The sequence below is a fragment of the Talpa occidentalis genome, unplaced genomic scaffold (genome assembly GCF_014898055.3).
Source record: "Talpa occidentalis isolate TD23 unplaced genomic scaffold, MPIMG_talOcc4v2.1 talOcc4.17, whole genome shotgun sequence".
In the NCBI taxonomy this organism is placed as follows: domain Eukaryota; kingdom Metazoa; phylum Chordata; class Mammalia; order Eulipotyphla; family Talpidae; genus Talpa; species Talpa occidentalis.
This window is the reverse complement of record NW_023601754.1, coordinates 49,196,231-49,212,456: the sequence shown is the minus strand read 5'-3', so window position 1 is coordinate 49,212,456 and position 16,226 is coordinate 49,196,231. Positions and strand designations below refer to the sequence as shown.

At 50.5% G+C, this 16,226-nt stretch overlaps 1 protein-coding gene across 1 annotated transcript; it reads left to right on the top strand.

Moving 5' to 3' along the window:
• Nucleotides 1–267: 267 nt before the first annotated feature.
• Nucleotides 268–15,602, top strand: NLRP12 (NLR family pyrin domain containing 12). Its single transcript, XM_037518206.1, has 10 exons — nt 268–631; nt 1,535–1,612; nt 3,352–5,014; nt 7,267–7,437; nt 7,697–7,867; nt 9,084–9,254; nt 10,265–10,435; nt 11,917–12,087; nt 14,267–14,437; nt 15,410–15,602. Exons 1-10 carry the CDS (start codon nt 343–345, stop codon nt 15,495–15,497), a joined length of 3,144 nt encoding a protein of 1,047 aa, XP_037374103.1. The 5' UTR covers nt 268–342; the 3' UTR covers nt 15,498–15,602.
• The last annotated feature ends 624 nt before the right edge of the window (nt 15,603–16,226 follow it).

Genomic DNA, 16,226 nt, shown 5'->3' with positions numbered 1-16,226 from the left:
ATTCCTCTCACCCCCGCACCGCTGGCCTGTACCGCAGTTCTTGTATGCATAGATAAATAAATTAAATCTTTAAAATAAATAAATAAAATTTATTTTAAAAAAAGAAGTAGAATGCTTTCTTTTGAGATTTCCTAACCTCTCCCCACTTCCTCTTCTTGAGTGAACACGCGTCAGGCAGCTGGGCAGGCGGGAACTGAGGGATGAGAAAGCAACTATTTCATCAGCAGGGCTTTCCTCTCGCACCATCCTGCAGCCTCTGCCTGTGAACAGCCGGACAGTAGGCATGTCGGGATTGTCTGTCCTGGTCTCCAGCTTCTCTTCTTTGGGGTTCACGACGCCCCCATGCCCCGCACCCCAGTCAGGGATGGCCTCTGTCTCCTGTCCACCTACTTGGAAGAACTGGAGGCTGTGGACCTGAAGAAGTTCAAGTTCTACCTGGGGGCTGTGGCCGAGCTAGGGCGGGGCAGGATCCCTTGGGGGCGCATGGAGACCGCAGGCCCCCTAGAGATGGCCCAGCTGCTGGTGGCCCACTGTGGGGCCAGGGACGCCTGGCGGCTGGCTCTGAGCCTCTTTGAGCGGATCAACAGGAAGGACCTATGCGAGAGAGGACAGAGAGAGGACCTGGTGAGGGGTAAGGAGGTGATGGGACTGGCAAGGGTACAATTCCCCTCTCCTCGGTGGTAATCCCTGAGACTGGGATTACTATTCTCATCCTTTTTCACGTAGCCTGTTTAATTTTTTTAAAGATGTATTTATGCATACAAGAACTGGGGTACAGGCCAGAGGTGTGGAGGGTGAGAGGACTCACCAGAGACAGAGTGGGGAGCAGAACAGGCGGATCTACTGAAATCCACTGCTGAGGGGAGCAGTGGGGAGACAAGAGAGATCTGCTGCGCCATGTGGGTAGCTCCCTGGATAGCGTCACAGTGTGTAGACTTAACGCCTTGTACCTCCAGAGAGGCCCTAGCATGGTTAGTTTTAGACAGTCTTCATCATCATCTCAGAGGTTATGTGGGTCACACATCTTAGGCAAACATTATATGGTGTTCATTTTGTGTGTACTGAACTCTCCACACACCGTTAGAATGTAAGGTCCATGCAGTGCGGACCTGGTGTGTTGTTTATCCCTCTATATCTAATGCCTAGAAAAATGTCTGGATAACATTGGCCCACACACAGAGCTTCAGATTTCTTTTATTATAAATCGCATGTGTGTGTGTGTGTGAGTGTGTAAATGGAATGGAATGAATGGAATGAACACATGGATGATGGATGGGACATGGGACACGGCCATGGGAGGGGATAACCCAAACTGATTCAGAACTTGTCGGCTGAATTGGCTGACGTGGGTAGGTGGAGGTGCCGGGCCTCCTGATGAATATTCAGGAAGGAAAGTGAGTTACGAAGAATGCTGACTGCACGTGACTGCTGAACATTCTGGCGTGTGAGTTCTCATGGGGACAGTTTGACGTAACAGTGGCTAATATTACTGAGTCAGATACCTGTTAGCTGATTTACAAAATTTCTCTTCCAGACACCCCGCCTGGAGGCCAGTCCCCTTTGGGGCACCAGTCAGGATGGGTGGCCGTTCTGCCCCAAACTCCCAGGAAAGGTGAGCCCCGAGCCACGCGCCTGCTCGAATGAATTGGTCATATGTACCAGACTCTCCTACCGAGGGTATTTAAGCAAAAAAAGGCATTTCTTTAAGGCTTGCTTATAAGAAAATGTTTTGGGATGGGCGTTTGCAGAATTAATGTAGTGGATTTGTGCCAAATCCCAACCTCTTCCTAATTTTCAATTCCATCAACCTTGTAGACTGGAGTGTCGCCCTTAGACTTGTCACCTTCTGACTGGCTTTAAAAAGGGATGACATTCTGATATTTGGTGCAACATGGATGAACTTTGCAAATATTCTGCTAAGGGAAATGAAGCAAAAATACAGGACACATATAACTCAATATCTTGGAGTTATATGTGTCCTGTATTTTTGCTTCATTTCCTAATTGTCCTGTATTTTTGCTTCAATACCCTAACTCCAATAACTCCACGCCACAGGCCCCTAAAGCCGTCACATTCATAGAGACAAGGAAGCAGACTGGGGTGGCCACCACGGACTCAGGGCAGAGAGGAGAATGGGGCGTTACTGTGTAGTCGGTATGGAGTTTCTGTTGAGGAGGATGAAAAAGTCCTGGAGATTATGTGGTGACGGAGCACAGTGCTGTGGATGCACTTCGAGCCACTGAGTCTGGGGCTTAAAGCAGTCAAAATGGCAAATAATCAGGTTATGGATCTGTTTTCCATGCCTTCGTTTTGATACAGTCCTGGAATCACCTTCAGATCTTTTTTACCTTCCTGTGGGCAGATATTCTGGGCCTGTGATGACATCTGAATGCAAGAGCATCCATTGTGTTTAAATCAGAGTTTCTCCCCCTTGGCAAACTGGGTGCTGCGACGGGACCCCTCCTGTCCAGCCTGCAAGGCCCATATATGCCCACTAGGTGGCAGTCGCCACTCCCAGTCCCAGACCTTGCAGATGTGCCCAGGCTGGGGAAGGGTCTATTCCTGGGCATTTATACCAAGCCCCCTCTAGTCAGGCTTTTCCAAGCAGGTCAAGCAAAAGATTTATAGAACAGATAATTCTTCAGCGCAGACTTGCATCTACCCTTTTTCAGAGGGGGCAGAGAAAACTTGCTATCTCCTAATTTAACGTGCAGCCATTTTGATACAGATGCATTTCTGGCCGAGTCCATGGGGAGTGGGGCTCAAGATTTTGCATTTGCAACCAGCTCATTTGAGATGGGTGGGTTACTTCAATAGGAGGAGCCGAGCATGCCGCTAGGGAGGTGGGCTTTTCCTCTAAGCGCAAGTCACCACTTTCCATCTTCCAGAAAGTGGTGATGTGCCCGGCCTTTTTTTTTTTTAGATTTATTTTATTTATACAAGAGCTGGGGTACAGGCCAGATGCACAGGAGGGTGAGAGTGTTACAGGGCAGGGAGAGGGGCAAACCCCACAGGAAACCTGGAACCTCCTCCTTTTCTGGGGACCACCCTGTTACAATAGGATTCACCAGAGACAGAGCGAGGAACAGAACAGGCAGACTGACAAAACAGCAGACTGCTGAGGGGAGCAGCAGGTGAGACGGGCGAGGTCTGCTCACCATGTGGGTTGCTCCGGGGCTGGCGGGGATCGAACCAGCACTGCAGAGACTGCAGACAGCTTCACAGCGCTGCGCTCAACCACCTGCGCCACCAGGGAGGCCCCTACACCCCAGTTCTTGTATGCATAAATAAATCTTTAAAAAAAAACAAAGTCGCTGACTCTTCCACTCATCCTTCATTCCTCTCCATCAGACCCCGGGGAAGCCTACAGGGACTACGTGCGCAGGAAATTCAGGCTCATGGAGGACCGCAACGCACGCCTGGGCGAGTGTGTCAACCTCAGCCACCGATATACCCGGCTCCTGCTGGTGAAAGAACACTCCAGTCCCCTGTGGGCCCAGCAGAAACTTTTGAACACAGACCGGGGACACCACACGAGCCTCATCCAGATGGAGACCCTCTTCGAGCCGGACGAGGAGCGCCCTGAGCCTCCACGCACCGTGGTCCTGCAGGGCGCAGCGGGGATGGGCAAGTCCATGTTGGCCCACAAGGTGATGCTGGACTGGGCCGACGGGAAGCTCTTCCAAGACAGGTTTGATTATCTCTTCTACATCAACTGCAGGGAGATGAACCAGGGTAGCGCTGAGCGCAGCGCCCAAGACCTCATCTCCAGCTGCTGGCCGGAGCCCACCGTGCCCCTCCGGGACCTCGTCCGCCTTCCCGAGCGCCTGCTGTTCATCATTGACGGCTTCGATGAGCTCAAGCCATCCTTCCACGACCCGCAAGGTCCCTGTTGCTTCTGCTGGGAGACGAAGCAGCCCCCGGAGCTTCTCCTGAGCAGCCTGATTCAGAAGAAGGTGCTGCCTGAGCTATCTTTGCTTATCACCACCAGGCCCACGGCTCTGCAGAAACTCCAGTGCATGCTGGAGCACCCCAGGCACGTGGAGATCCTGGGTTTCTCCCAAGCAGAACGGAAGGAATACTTCTACAAGTATTTCGACGATGCAGAGCAAGCCGCCCAGGTCTTCAACTTCGTGAGGGACAACGAGGCCCTCTTCATGCTGTGCTTTGTGCCCCTGGTGTGCTGGGTCATTTGCACCTGCCTCAAACAGCAGTTGGAGGATGGGGGGCTTTTAAGACAGAAGTCCAGGACCACCACTGCTGTGTACATGCTCTACTTCCTGAGCTTGATGCAACCCAAGCCGGGAACCCCTACCCTCTTGCCACCGCCCAACCAGAGAAGGCTGTGTTCCTTGGCCGCAGATGGCCTCTGGCACCAGAAAATCCTGTTTGAGGAGCAGGACCTCAGGAAGCACGGCCTGGATGGGGCAGATGTCTCTGCCTTCCTCAACATGAACATCTTCCAGAAGGACATCAACTGCGAGAAGGTCTACAGTTTCATCCACCTGAGTTTCCAGGAATTCTTCGCAGCCATGTACTACATCCTGGATGGGGAGGAGAGCCTGGCCAGGCTGTTGACCGAGTATGGGTTTTCTGAAAGGAGCTTCTTGGCATTCACGGTCCATTTCCTCTTTGGACTCCTGAACGAGGAGATGAGCCGCTACCTGGCGGAGAGTCTGGGCTGGAAGGTCTCTCCTCGCATCAAGGCTCAAGTGTTGGAGTGGATACAGAGCAAGGCTCAGAGCGAGGGCTCCACGCTGCAGCAAGGCGCTCTGGAGTTGTTTAACTGTCTGTATGAGATCCAAGAGGAGGAATTTATCCAACAAGCTCTGAGCCACTTCCAAGTGGTGGTGGTCAGCCACATGGCCACAAAGATGGAGTACTTGGTCTCGTCGTTTTGCGTGAAGAATTGCAGGAACACGCTCGTGCTGCACTTGCACGGGGCCGCCTACCGGGAGGACGAGGAGGGCGGGCCAGCACGCTCGGCGGCACCCAGCGCTCAGCCCGCGCAGCCGTAAGTACTTGCTGGAGCTCTTTCTCCACGTTCATGTTCATGCTCTTCACCCAGTTCGCGTTCTCAGGGGAGGTGCTGTTGCCTCCACCCTAGGAGGTACTTGATGATATCTGGAGTTGTGCTTGGTTATCACAATTAGAGGACCAGGGTTTCTTCCCCATGCCAAGCAATTCTCTGTGGCACCAACTATTTCCTACAATTTAACACAAATCTGTCTACCTGGGGATCCCACAGGGTGAAGGCTGCCTCCCAGGGGGCTGCCCCCCACCACCCCTGATTTCAGGTGCCCAACTTAAGTAGTAGGTCTCTAGGTTACCCCCAACTTCTGCCTGACTTGGGTACTCATAGGAAGTTCCCCTGATCTTGTCCCCCTTGCAGTTGATTATTTACTGAGCAGCCCCTGGGACTCAGGAAAACAATTCAGGCTCTGTTCGCCAGTTCATTATCAAGGGCTCTGAAGACAGACACAGGAACACCCAGAGGAAGAGGTCCTGGTGGGCGGCATCTCCCTGCACCTCTCCCTGGTCACCAAATGGGAAGCTCTCCAGATCCCATACTTTGAGGATTTTCCCGGCGCCTTCATCTTGTAGGCAACAATTGATCATTAACTCCATGCTCAGTCACTCTCCCTTCTCTGGAGGATGGGGGATGGGGCTGAAACGTCCAAGCTTCTAATCGTGGCTTGGTCTTTCTGGAGGCCAGCTCCCTCCCAGGAGCCCACCAGAGTCACCTCATGAGAACAAAGACACAGCTATCACCCAGGAAATTCCAGGGGCTGAGGAGCTCTGTGTTAGGAACGGGGGTTAAAGATCAAATATTGGAACAAAGGCTTTTCCTAGTGCTCTTATCACTTAGAAAATTACCAGGGTTTTAGGGGCTTCTTGTCAGGAACATGGGGGTGGAGACCAAATGTTTTTTCTACTGTCTCGAAAGTACGAATGATAAATTCCAGTGCTTGCTGGTCTACTGCGGTGGACAGATGAATGGCTCCCCTAATGATGCCATGTTCTCTAGTCACTGGACATTGAGAATATGAGAGCTGACATGGCAGAGGGGCTTTGCGGGTGCAGTTAAGGCTCCTGAGGTGGCGGGACGGCCCTGCATTGTCCCAGGTCGTCACGAAGCACCGAGAGGCAGCTGAAGGGGACTATGATGTGTGATGAGGTCGGAGTGATGAGAGTCAGGAAGCAGGGCTGGGGAGGAGCCAGGCAGGGCACCTTTGGAAAGTCTAAAAGGCAAGGAAATGGATTCTCCCCTGGAGCCTCCAGGAGGAGCCAGCTCTGCCCACACCCGATGAGACCCCTTTTAGCCTTCTGGCTTCAGACCTGGGAGATAAGTAACTCGTGTTGTTTTCGGCAGATGCGATTATGGTGCTAAGAAATGAGCAAAGCTAGACTGGTCACCATTGCGGGAGGCTGGCCAGGGCTGGCGGCCCAGAGAAGTCCGGTTCCACCTGAAGCCCACGGAGCCGACCGTGAGCTCACGGGGTCCCTGGGTAGCCAGACCTGGATTTTCAAGAAAATGTAGGAATCCGTGCTTTCCTGTGAAACCTCCTGATATGTTAATTTTAGACCTATTGAAGGAATTGTGCTCTTAGGTCACAGATGGGTAATTTCTGGCTCTGGTTTTTCATTGGAAAGTCTGCTTTCATCAGCTCTGAGCAGAGAGAGAAAAGAAAATAATTGATCAAAATTTTTTAAAAAAGGAAATCATTTAATGTATCTGTGGTTCTCAACCTTAAATCACCTAGAAGACTGTTTAAAACAAATTCTGGATATAGGGGTGGAAAGGAAAATCCCCCTCCCTTTTGGGTTCTTCTTAGTTTGGCAAAGCAATCAAATTAACATCAAACTTGAATTTACAAGAGAAAAAATATATTACATGTGTATGGAGAACTGAGGTGAGTGTAGATTCTAAAGTGAATGGGGCAAAATGAGGTGCTCTGTATTCCTCAAATAAATGGAATGAGGGGCCTCCCTGGTGGCCTAGGTGTCAAGTCTCAGTGCTATCACCTTGATGGCCTGAGTTTGATCCCCGGCCAAGGAGCTGACCCACATGGCGCAGCAGACCTCGCCTGTCTCCTACCTGCTCCCCTCAGCAGTGTGTTTCAGTACATCTGCCTATTCTGCTCCCCACGCTGTCTCTGGTGAGTCCTCTCACTCCCCACATCTCTGGGCTGCACCCCAGCGTTTGTGTGCATAAATAAATTAAAAAAAACAAAACTCCACTCTGTCCTGCTTTCCCTCACACAGAACCAAGAGGGCTGCTTTGCCAGACGCCTACGGCTCGCAGCTTGCTGTCGTTCTAAGCACCAACTCCAGCCTGATAGAGTTGGCCCTGCACCACCATGCCCTGGGCAGCCAGGGGGTGAGGCTGCTGTGTCAAGGGCTCAGACACCCAAACTGCAAGCTCCAGAACCTAAGGTGAGTCTGGGTTGGTCTGTGGGCTCCCCAAGGAGTGCATTTTACCACAATTTAAGTTAAAACAGAGGCTCCCCTCTCTTTCTCTCCTCTATCTGTCTGTGTGTCATCTATATTTAAGAATGCAGGTTGCAGGTCTCCCTGGTGGTGCAAGGGGTTAAGTCTCAACATTAATCTCCATTCATTTATTTTAGAAAATGGGGAAAACAGGTACAGACCTAAACCAAGTGGCCTGATGCTTTTCTCCTTCCTTCCTTCCCAGGCTGAAGAGGTGCCAGGTCTCCGGCTCCGCCTGCCAGGACCTCGCCGAGGCGCTGGTGGCCAATGCGAATGTAGTAAGGCTGGACCTGAGCAGCAACAGCCTGGGGCTAAAGGGCGCACAGCTGCTTTGTGAGGGGCTGCGGCACCCCAAGTGCAGGCTGCAGATGATCCAGTGAGTCTCTACCCCTGGAGCAAACGCTCATCCCCATGGCCTCCCACAGCAAACTCATTATCTCTGACTGCTTGACATGTCTCCTAAAGGTGGATAACCCCCAGTCTCTGCCTCTAAATCAGGGCTGCCCTTCTCCATGAGCACATACCCCAGCCCTGGACTCTGCACTTTTGCTGAACCTCTCTCTGCCTTGCTCTGACCCCACCCTTCCCTCGGAGGCACCCGCCCACCCAGCACCGCACCTCCTGACTGACCAGGACTGAACAGTCAGAACCCAGAGCTCCCCTCTCTCAGACCTCTTAGTCAAGTGCTCCTCTTATCCTGTAATGACACTCTTCTAGAACAACACTCAGTTTTCTTCCTCTGCTTCGCATACAAAACATTCTACTTCTAACACTTCTGGTCACCAAATGTGTGGGCTCCCACTCCCTCAAGCAGTTCTGCGACACCAGCTGGGTGTCCTACAGTTTAACTCAACAATAACATCAGATTCCACAGATTCCCTGGGCGAAGGGCCCAGTCCCAGGAGACTGCTCCCAACACACTTCAGATGCCAATTGCAACCCCCGTAGCTCACCTGTGTTGTGAGCACTGGCTGTAGATTAGAGGTTCAGCGGCCTTGGGGGATAATCGCTTGCTAGACTGCTCACAGAACTCAGGGAAACACCTATTTCCATTGGCCAACTTCTTAAAGGATATGACAGAGGACGCAGGTGTATGGCACCCTCCCACTGTGGATGGGTTCACCACCTCGACGCTCTTGGAACCCTGTGTATTGGGATTTTCTGGCTGCATCCTCCTATAGGCAAAGTTTCTTTAATCTCTGTAGCTTGAGTGATGGGCAGAAGTTCATGATGGGTGATTAAATGGGGGAGGGGGTGCAAGAGGTTAAGTCTCAGTGCTATGAAGCTATCTGCAGCCACTGCAGCATGAGTTTGACCCCCGGCCAGGAAGCCGACCCACATGGCGCAGCAGACCTCTCCTGTCTCCCCACTGCTCCCCTCGGCAGTGGATTTCAGTGAATCCGCCTGCTCTGCTCCCCACTCTGTCTCTGGAGAATCCTCTCACCTCCCGCACCTCTGGCCTACACCCAAGTTCTTTTAAGCAAAAATAAATAAAATCTTTTTTAAAAATAAATAAATAAATGAGGCCAGGGAGGAGCCATCAGATCACAGAAAAGCAAAGTGGCGCCTCTTCACTGGTTCTTTGCCCCCAGGTTGAGGAAATGTCAGCTGGACGCTGGGGCTTGCCAGGAGATGGCCTCTGTGCTCAGCACCAATCAACACCTGGTGGAGCTGGACCTGACAGGAAACGCGCTGGAGGATTTGGGTCTGGAACAGCTGTGTCGGGGGTTGAGGCACCCAGTCTGCAGGCTGCGCATCTTGTGGTGAGTTCTCGGGGGTCCACTTAAAACGCGACTCTCGTATTGAACGATGGTATAGAATTGCCTCTATGCTTTGGCCTCCCTGGCTCATAGCAGTGTTATTCTAAATAACCGGCAGGTGGAAACAACCCAAATGTCCATCAATGGGGGAATGGAATCAACAAAATGTGGCAGATAAACAGGAACTATCTTATTCTACCTTATAAATGGAAATTCAGGTACATCTTCCAATATGGCTAAACCTGGAGGATATTATGTGAAGTGACATAAGCCACAAAAGGACAAAGATTATTTGACTCCACTTGCACGAGGAAACTAGAATAATCAAATACATAGAGACAGAAAGTAGAACAGTGGAGGGGCCTCCCTGGTGGCGCAAGGGTTGAAGATAGTGCTATCAGGCTGTCACCAGCCACTGCAGCATGAGTTCAATCCCCGGCCAGCCAGGGAGCACCCACAGGGCGCAGCAGACCTCTCCTGTCTTCCCGCTGCTCCCCTCAGCAGTGTATTTTCAGTAGATACACCTGTTCTGCTCCCCACTCTGTCTCTGGTGAATCCTCTCATCTCATACCCCCCACCTCTGGCCAACACCCAGCTCTTGTACGCATAAATAAATCTTTTAAAAAATGCATGCATGACTGTTGGGCCTCCCGAGTGGCGCAGCGGTTGAGCACTGGGTTGCGAAGCTGCCCGCAGCCTCTGCAGCGCCGGTTTGATCCCTGGTCCCTGGTTGCTGGGCGAGGGTCCCACATGGCGCACAGACCTCTCCTGCCGCCCGCTGCTACCCTCAGCAGTGTACTTCGTCAGTCTGCCTGTTCTGTTCCCCGCTCTGGCTCTGGTGAATTCTCTCACCCTCTCGAGCTTCTGACTGTACCCAGTGCTTCTAGAAGTAAATAAATAAATCTTAAAAAAAAAAAAAAAAGCATGACTGTTGAGGTTAAGGGTAGGGAGGATAACAGCATTGTCATTGTTGAGAAGCCCCTGTAGTAGAGGCTGGATTGCATCTCCTGCAGGTTGAAGATCTGCCACCTGACCGCCGCTGCCTGTGGAGACCTGGCCTCCACACTCAGTGTGAACCAGAGCCTGAGGGAGCTGGACCTCAGCCTGAACGACCTGGGGGACCCTGGGGTGCTGCAGCTGTGCGAGGGGCTTAAGCATCCCCACTGCAAACTCCAGACCCTCCGGTAAGTCCCGCTGTGCTCACCATGGTGAGAATCCAACCCCACAGTCCATGCCCTCGTCTGCACTCCCTAGGGCCACCTCCCCGCCTGCTTCTCCTAACTCCTGCTCAGCCGTGCCCCTGCTACCCTGATGACGTCTGTTTATCTGTAATCAGAACAAATGCAAGATCTTCGCCAAGGATGCCTTCCTCAACCTCTAGATAGGGTCTGGTTCCCAGTTTCATGATCCTGTTTGACCTTATACTTCCAGCATCGCTTACTCAAATCTGTAATTTGTCTGTATACATTTAATCAACTCTATATTTCAAAGGCTAGTGTAAGACTTGACCAAGAGATGGGGGCCTCCCTGGTGGCGCAGGGGTTAAAGTCTCAGTGCTATCAAGCTATCTGCAGCCACTGCAGTATGAGCTCAATCCCCGGCCAGGGAGCTACCCACATGGCACAGCAGACCTCTCCTGTCTCCCCGCTGCTCCCCTCAGCAGTGTATTTCAGTCAGTCTGCCTGTTCTGCTCCCCGCTCTGTCTCTGGTGAGTCCTCTCACCCCCATACCTCTGGCCTATGCCCCAGCTCTTGTATGCATAAATAAATAAATCTTTAAAAAAAAAAACAACACTGTTGGGTGTAAAATGTTCTTAAATTCTATTTTCCTCATCAATAGTGAGGCTGAGAGTCTCTTCATGTGTTTAACAGCCTTTAGGTTTCCACCTTCTGTGCATGGTCTGCTCATGAAGTGTTGGTGTTGTAAGTGTGTTCTCCTTATTCGTCTTGTTGATCTGCAGATGCTCCCCCAATACTGTTAATCTTCCACGAACTGCTTTTGGAAATGTCTTCGGGCAAGTCGGCAATCTGCCAACCTCCTCGTGAATTCTTTCATCCAATGGAAATCTTTGTTTTGAGGTCAAATCCAGATGCTTTTCTATGATTCTATATATAGATATGTATTTTGTGGCTCATCTAAGAATTTCTTTGCTAATGCAATGTCCCATGTTTCTCCTTTGTGTTTATACGTATAGCTAGGTGGCATCCACTTAATTTTCTTTTTCTTTTTTTTAAAGATTTATTTATTTATGCATACAAGAACTGGGGTGCAGGCCAGAGGTGCGGGGATGGGAGGATTCACCAGAGACAGAGTGGGAAGCAGCACAGGTGGATCCACTGAAATCCACTGCTGAGGGGAGCAGTGCAGCGGGGAGACAGGAGAGGTCTGTTGTACCATGGGGGTCAACTTCCTGGCCAGGGATTGAACTCATGTGCTGCAGTGGCTGGCAACAGCTTCATAGTGCTGAGACTTAACTCCCAGGGCCACCAGGGAGGCCCCTTCCTGGTCCTTTTGATTTCTGGTTTCTGCCCATCTTCCCACCTGCTGCTCTTTCTCCTTCTTCATCTCTCAAGGGTGAGAAGAGTCAGGAGCTCTGCCCACCGCAGGGCCTGGCACACCTTCCCCAGGTGTGTGCGGAAGGGATGAGCCGACCCTGTCTTTGCAGGTTGGGCATCTGCCGCCTGGGCGCTGCTGCCTGTGAGGGCCTGTGTGCTGTGCTACGGGCCAACCCGCACCTCCGGGACATGGACCTGAGCTTCAACGACCTGGGCGACCCCGGCATGTGGTGGCTGTGTGAGGGCCTCCGGCACCCGGGCTGCAGGCTCCAGAAACTGTGGTGAGTGGTCGTTGGTGGTGGTCACTGGGGCAGGACATTTTCTTGCCCTTTTTATTTTTCTGCACAGGGCTTTATCCCTCCATGCGTTGTGACGGTTACAGGAGTATAGCGGTGGAAAGAAAAGGGCAAACAGTTGATTCTCCTTGCGGATGCAAACATAAGACGCTGAATGTTTCCTTCAGTTGTTGCCTCTAACCATTTTCTGTAAAATCCCATCTTCCTTGATATTTACTTGGGTAAATGATTCCCAGCTTTTTATCCAAAGTAGCCCTGATATACTTTTTTTATTGCAGTAATATTGCATTGTAACATTATACAAGTTTCATGTGTGCATCATTGTAAATAACTGTGTATAAATTACATTAAATTCACCACATAGTCTTCCTTCCTGCCTGTTCCTCCTCCCCCTTTGTCTCTCTCCAGGGTAAAGTCCAGGGTGAATCAGCATCTCTGCATACAGCGTGGGGTCTGCCAAAATCTTTGCCCAATTTACTCTGTCCTCTTCCTCTCTCCTTTCTTTAATGACTATTTTGGTTTTGTAGCCTAAAAGTTTACTTTCGTTTTATTTAGTTCATTCATTTACTTGGTTTCTCTATAAACCATATATGAAAGAAATTATACAATATTTGTCTTTTATTAAAAAAGATTTATTTTATTTATTTATGATACAAGAGCTGGGGTGTGGGCCAGAGGTGCCGGGGTGGGGTGGGGGTGAGAGGATTCGCCAGAGACAGAGTGGGGAGCAGAACAGGCAGATCCACTGAAATATACTGCTGAGGGGAGCAGCAGGGAGACAGGAGAGGTCTGCTGTGCCATGTGGGTCAGCTTCCTGGCTGGGGATCGAACTCGTGGTGCAGTGGCTGGGGACAGCTTCATAGTACTGAGACTAAACCCCTTGCACCACCAGGGAGGTCCTCATTCAGAATTTGAACCTGGGAAGAACTGCAGGCATTTTGTCCCAAGTAGGGTTAAGGCTAACTTTAACTGTTAATGGAATCAATACAGCAATAAATATAGAAGATAATGGAGATTGAGATTTCAAACACCTAGATCAAGCCATGCCTGAAGCAGTTTTTCAGTTACATAAGTCAATAAATACTTTATTTTCAGAAGTCAGTATAAACTGGTACTGTATGATTTACTGTTTTGTTTTTTTTGCTTTGTCTCCAATTTCTTTCTTTCCTGTATTCACTGCTATTACAATAAAAACAAGAATGGGTAGCATTTATTGAAAATCAACTGTGTGCTAAGCTCCTTGCCAAGGGTTCTACATTTATTCATTTTTTAAAAAGATTTGTTTATACAAGAACTGGGGTATAGTCAGAGGCACGGGAGGGTGAGAGAATTCACCAGGGACAGAGTGGGGAGCAAAACAGGCAGACAGACCAAAAGCACTGCTGAGAGGAGCAGCGGGTGAGGTAGGTGAGGTCTGCCGTGCCATCTGTTTCTCCCTGGCCGGCCGGGAATCGAACGCGCACTGCAGAGGCTGTGGACAGCTTCATAGCATGGTGCCCAATCCGCTGCGCTGCCAGGAAGGCCCTACTTATTCATTTTTGTTTAGATCTAGATCCCCCTCTAGAGCTCGAGGACAACATGAATTCCTGATGGACTGAAATGGGTTTCTTTTTTTAATTTTTTTTTTTATAGAGGCATGTTTTATTTATTTATTTGTTTGTTTGTTTTGTTTATACAAGCACTGGGTACAGTCAGAAGCACGGGAGGGCGAGAGAATTCACCAGAGCCAGAGCGGGGAGCAGAGCAGGCAGAAGGACCGAAGTACACTGCTGAGGGGAGCAGCGGGCGGCAGGAGAGGTCTGCGCACCATGTGGGACCCTCCTCTGGTGGCCGGGGAGCAGCCGGGGATCGAACCCGCGCTGCAGAGGCTGTGGGCAGCTTCGCAACCCAGTGCTCAACCGCTGTGCCACGGGGGAGGCCCTGAAATGGGTTTCAATGGGACATTGGGGTAGAACTCCCAGGAGGGGAAATGGATACTTGGCTGCAAAATCAACAGGAGTCCTTTAGAGAGGGGCCTGTGATGGAGGGCCATCTGTAAATGAGTCTTAAGTGCTTTCTTTCTATCACCACCCTGCCCTTGACCTAAACTGCTTTGGTTCTACTCTACCTTCTCTCACACTGGCCCCCTGAGAATATCACCTGACTCCTGATATTGCTTCAACAGGCTGGATAGCTGTGGCCTTACAGCTAAAGCTTGTGAGGATCTTTCTTCCATCCTGGGGGTCAACCAGACCCTGAAGGAGCTTTATCTGACCAACAACGCCCTGGGGAATGTCGGTGTCAGGCTGCTGTGCACGAGACTGAGCCTTCCTGCCTGCAAACTCCAAGTCCTCTGGTGAGACCTGGTCCTAGGATCTGAAGACAGCACACGGGTTTCAGAGTTGGAGTGAGGGTCAATAACTGAGGTCCACTGTTTGCACAAATAATCCAGAAAGTTTGTTAAAATTTCATTCATGTGGCGTACACGGGAGACCTTACTACATATACCTCTCGGGAGATACCTGTAACCCCTGCTGGCTGTCTCCATGACCTTAGATAATTTGCCGCCTATCCCTACTCACCCGTATGTGGTCATCGCAGCCTTAGTGAGGATCTGCAACAACTCTGCCTGGTTCATACTTCCATCACTTACCCACTTAGCGATACACTTTTGCAATTTAGCACCTCAGTATCCCAGTCTATTGTTTTGTGTTTTGTTGTTTTTTTTTTTTTAAAGAGCTGGGGTGCATGCCAGAGGTGTGGGGCATGAGAGGATTCACCAGAGACAGAGTGGGGAGCAGAACAGGCGGATCTACTGAAATCCACTGCTGAGGGGAGCAGTGGGGAGACAGGAGAGGTCTGCTGTGCCATGTGGGTAGCTCCCTGGCCAGGGATCGAACTCATGCTGCAGTGGCTGCGGACAGCTTCATAGTCTGAGACTTAACCCCTTGCGCCACCAGGGAGGCCCAGTATCCTCGTCTGTTAAATTAGGAAAACAGTTGCTTCTTCATAAGGCTACTACAGATTAAATGAATTAACACTGATTAGGGACTTAAATTGTGTTATTTAGAATAAGCCTATTTCCCATAGCGTTTGGTTTCAGGTAAAGTACTAATTAAAGGAATTAGGGAGGGCCTTCCCTGGTGGCGCAGCGGTTGAGCGCTGGGCTGCGAGGGTGCCCGCAGCCTCAGCAGCGCCCCTGTTCATTCCCCGCCTGCCAGCGAGGGTCCCACAAAAAAATAAAGGAATTAGGGAAACAATTAGATTTGATGTGTTGACTGAAAACCTCAATCCTAGACTGTAATCCTACTGCCCACTCTGTTCTCAGGTTATTTGGAATGGAACTGAGCAAATCCACCCACAGGAGGTTGGCGGAACTCCGCGTGACCAAACCTTACCTAGACATTGGCTGCTGAATGGTATCTGCTGGTCCTTCTCTGGAGGTCAAGCCCATCCCAGGACCCATGAATCAAGATAATGACCAAGATCTTTATTGACTCAAGATAAACTCATGCAGCATAAATCCTTTCTACTTGGAGTCTATGTAGTCAGTTTTTTTTTCCTTTTTCTTTTTTTTTTTTAAAGATTTACTTATTTATACAAGCACTGGGTACAGTCAGAAGCACGGGAGGGTGAGAGAATTCACCAGAGCCAGAGCGGGGAGCAGAGCAGGCAGAAGGACGAAATATACTGCTGAGGGGAGCAGTGGGTGTGGCAGGAGAGGTCTGTCATGCCATGTGGGACTCTCACAGGAGGCCAGAGATCTAACTGGTGCTGCAGAGGCTGCGGGCAGATTCGCAGCCAGCGCTCAACCACTGCACCACCAGGGGAGGCTCTATGTAGTCAGTTTGTAATGAGATTTTGAGCTTTGATTTTGGGAATGTGGGTGCCATGGAAAACGTGGCAGGAGAGCCCGGGGGATTCTTGACCTGGGATCTCAAGGGAGGTCGCTTTCCACTCCACTCACCCTTCCCCCACTCAAAGTGACAGGGGACTCAATTTCAGTGGATAGAGGCTTAGGATTCCGTGGGTGGGAAGCCATCGATGTTTTGGGTTAAATCAAGAACAAAACCAAGCAGTCTTATAAAAATTGAGACTAGACCAATGATTGTCCAGGCTCTCAACACTGCTACGAACATGCTTAA

Bases quoted from the DNA above. Each gene is read 5' to 3' on its own strand.
- NLRP12 (XM_037518206.1), top strand. From the start codon at position 343: ATGCCCCGCACCCCAGTCAGGGATGGCCTCTGTCTCCTGTCCACCTAC. The intron at 1,613-3,351 runs GTGAGCCCCGAG...CCTCTCCATCAG, and splicing joins GCCCCAAACTCCCAGGAAAG to ACCCCGGGGAAGCCTACAGG. The intron at 12,088-14,266 runs GTGAGTGGTCGT...TTGCTTCAACAG, and splicing joins TGCAGGCTCCAGAAACTGTG to GCTGGATAGCTGTGGCCTTA.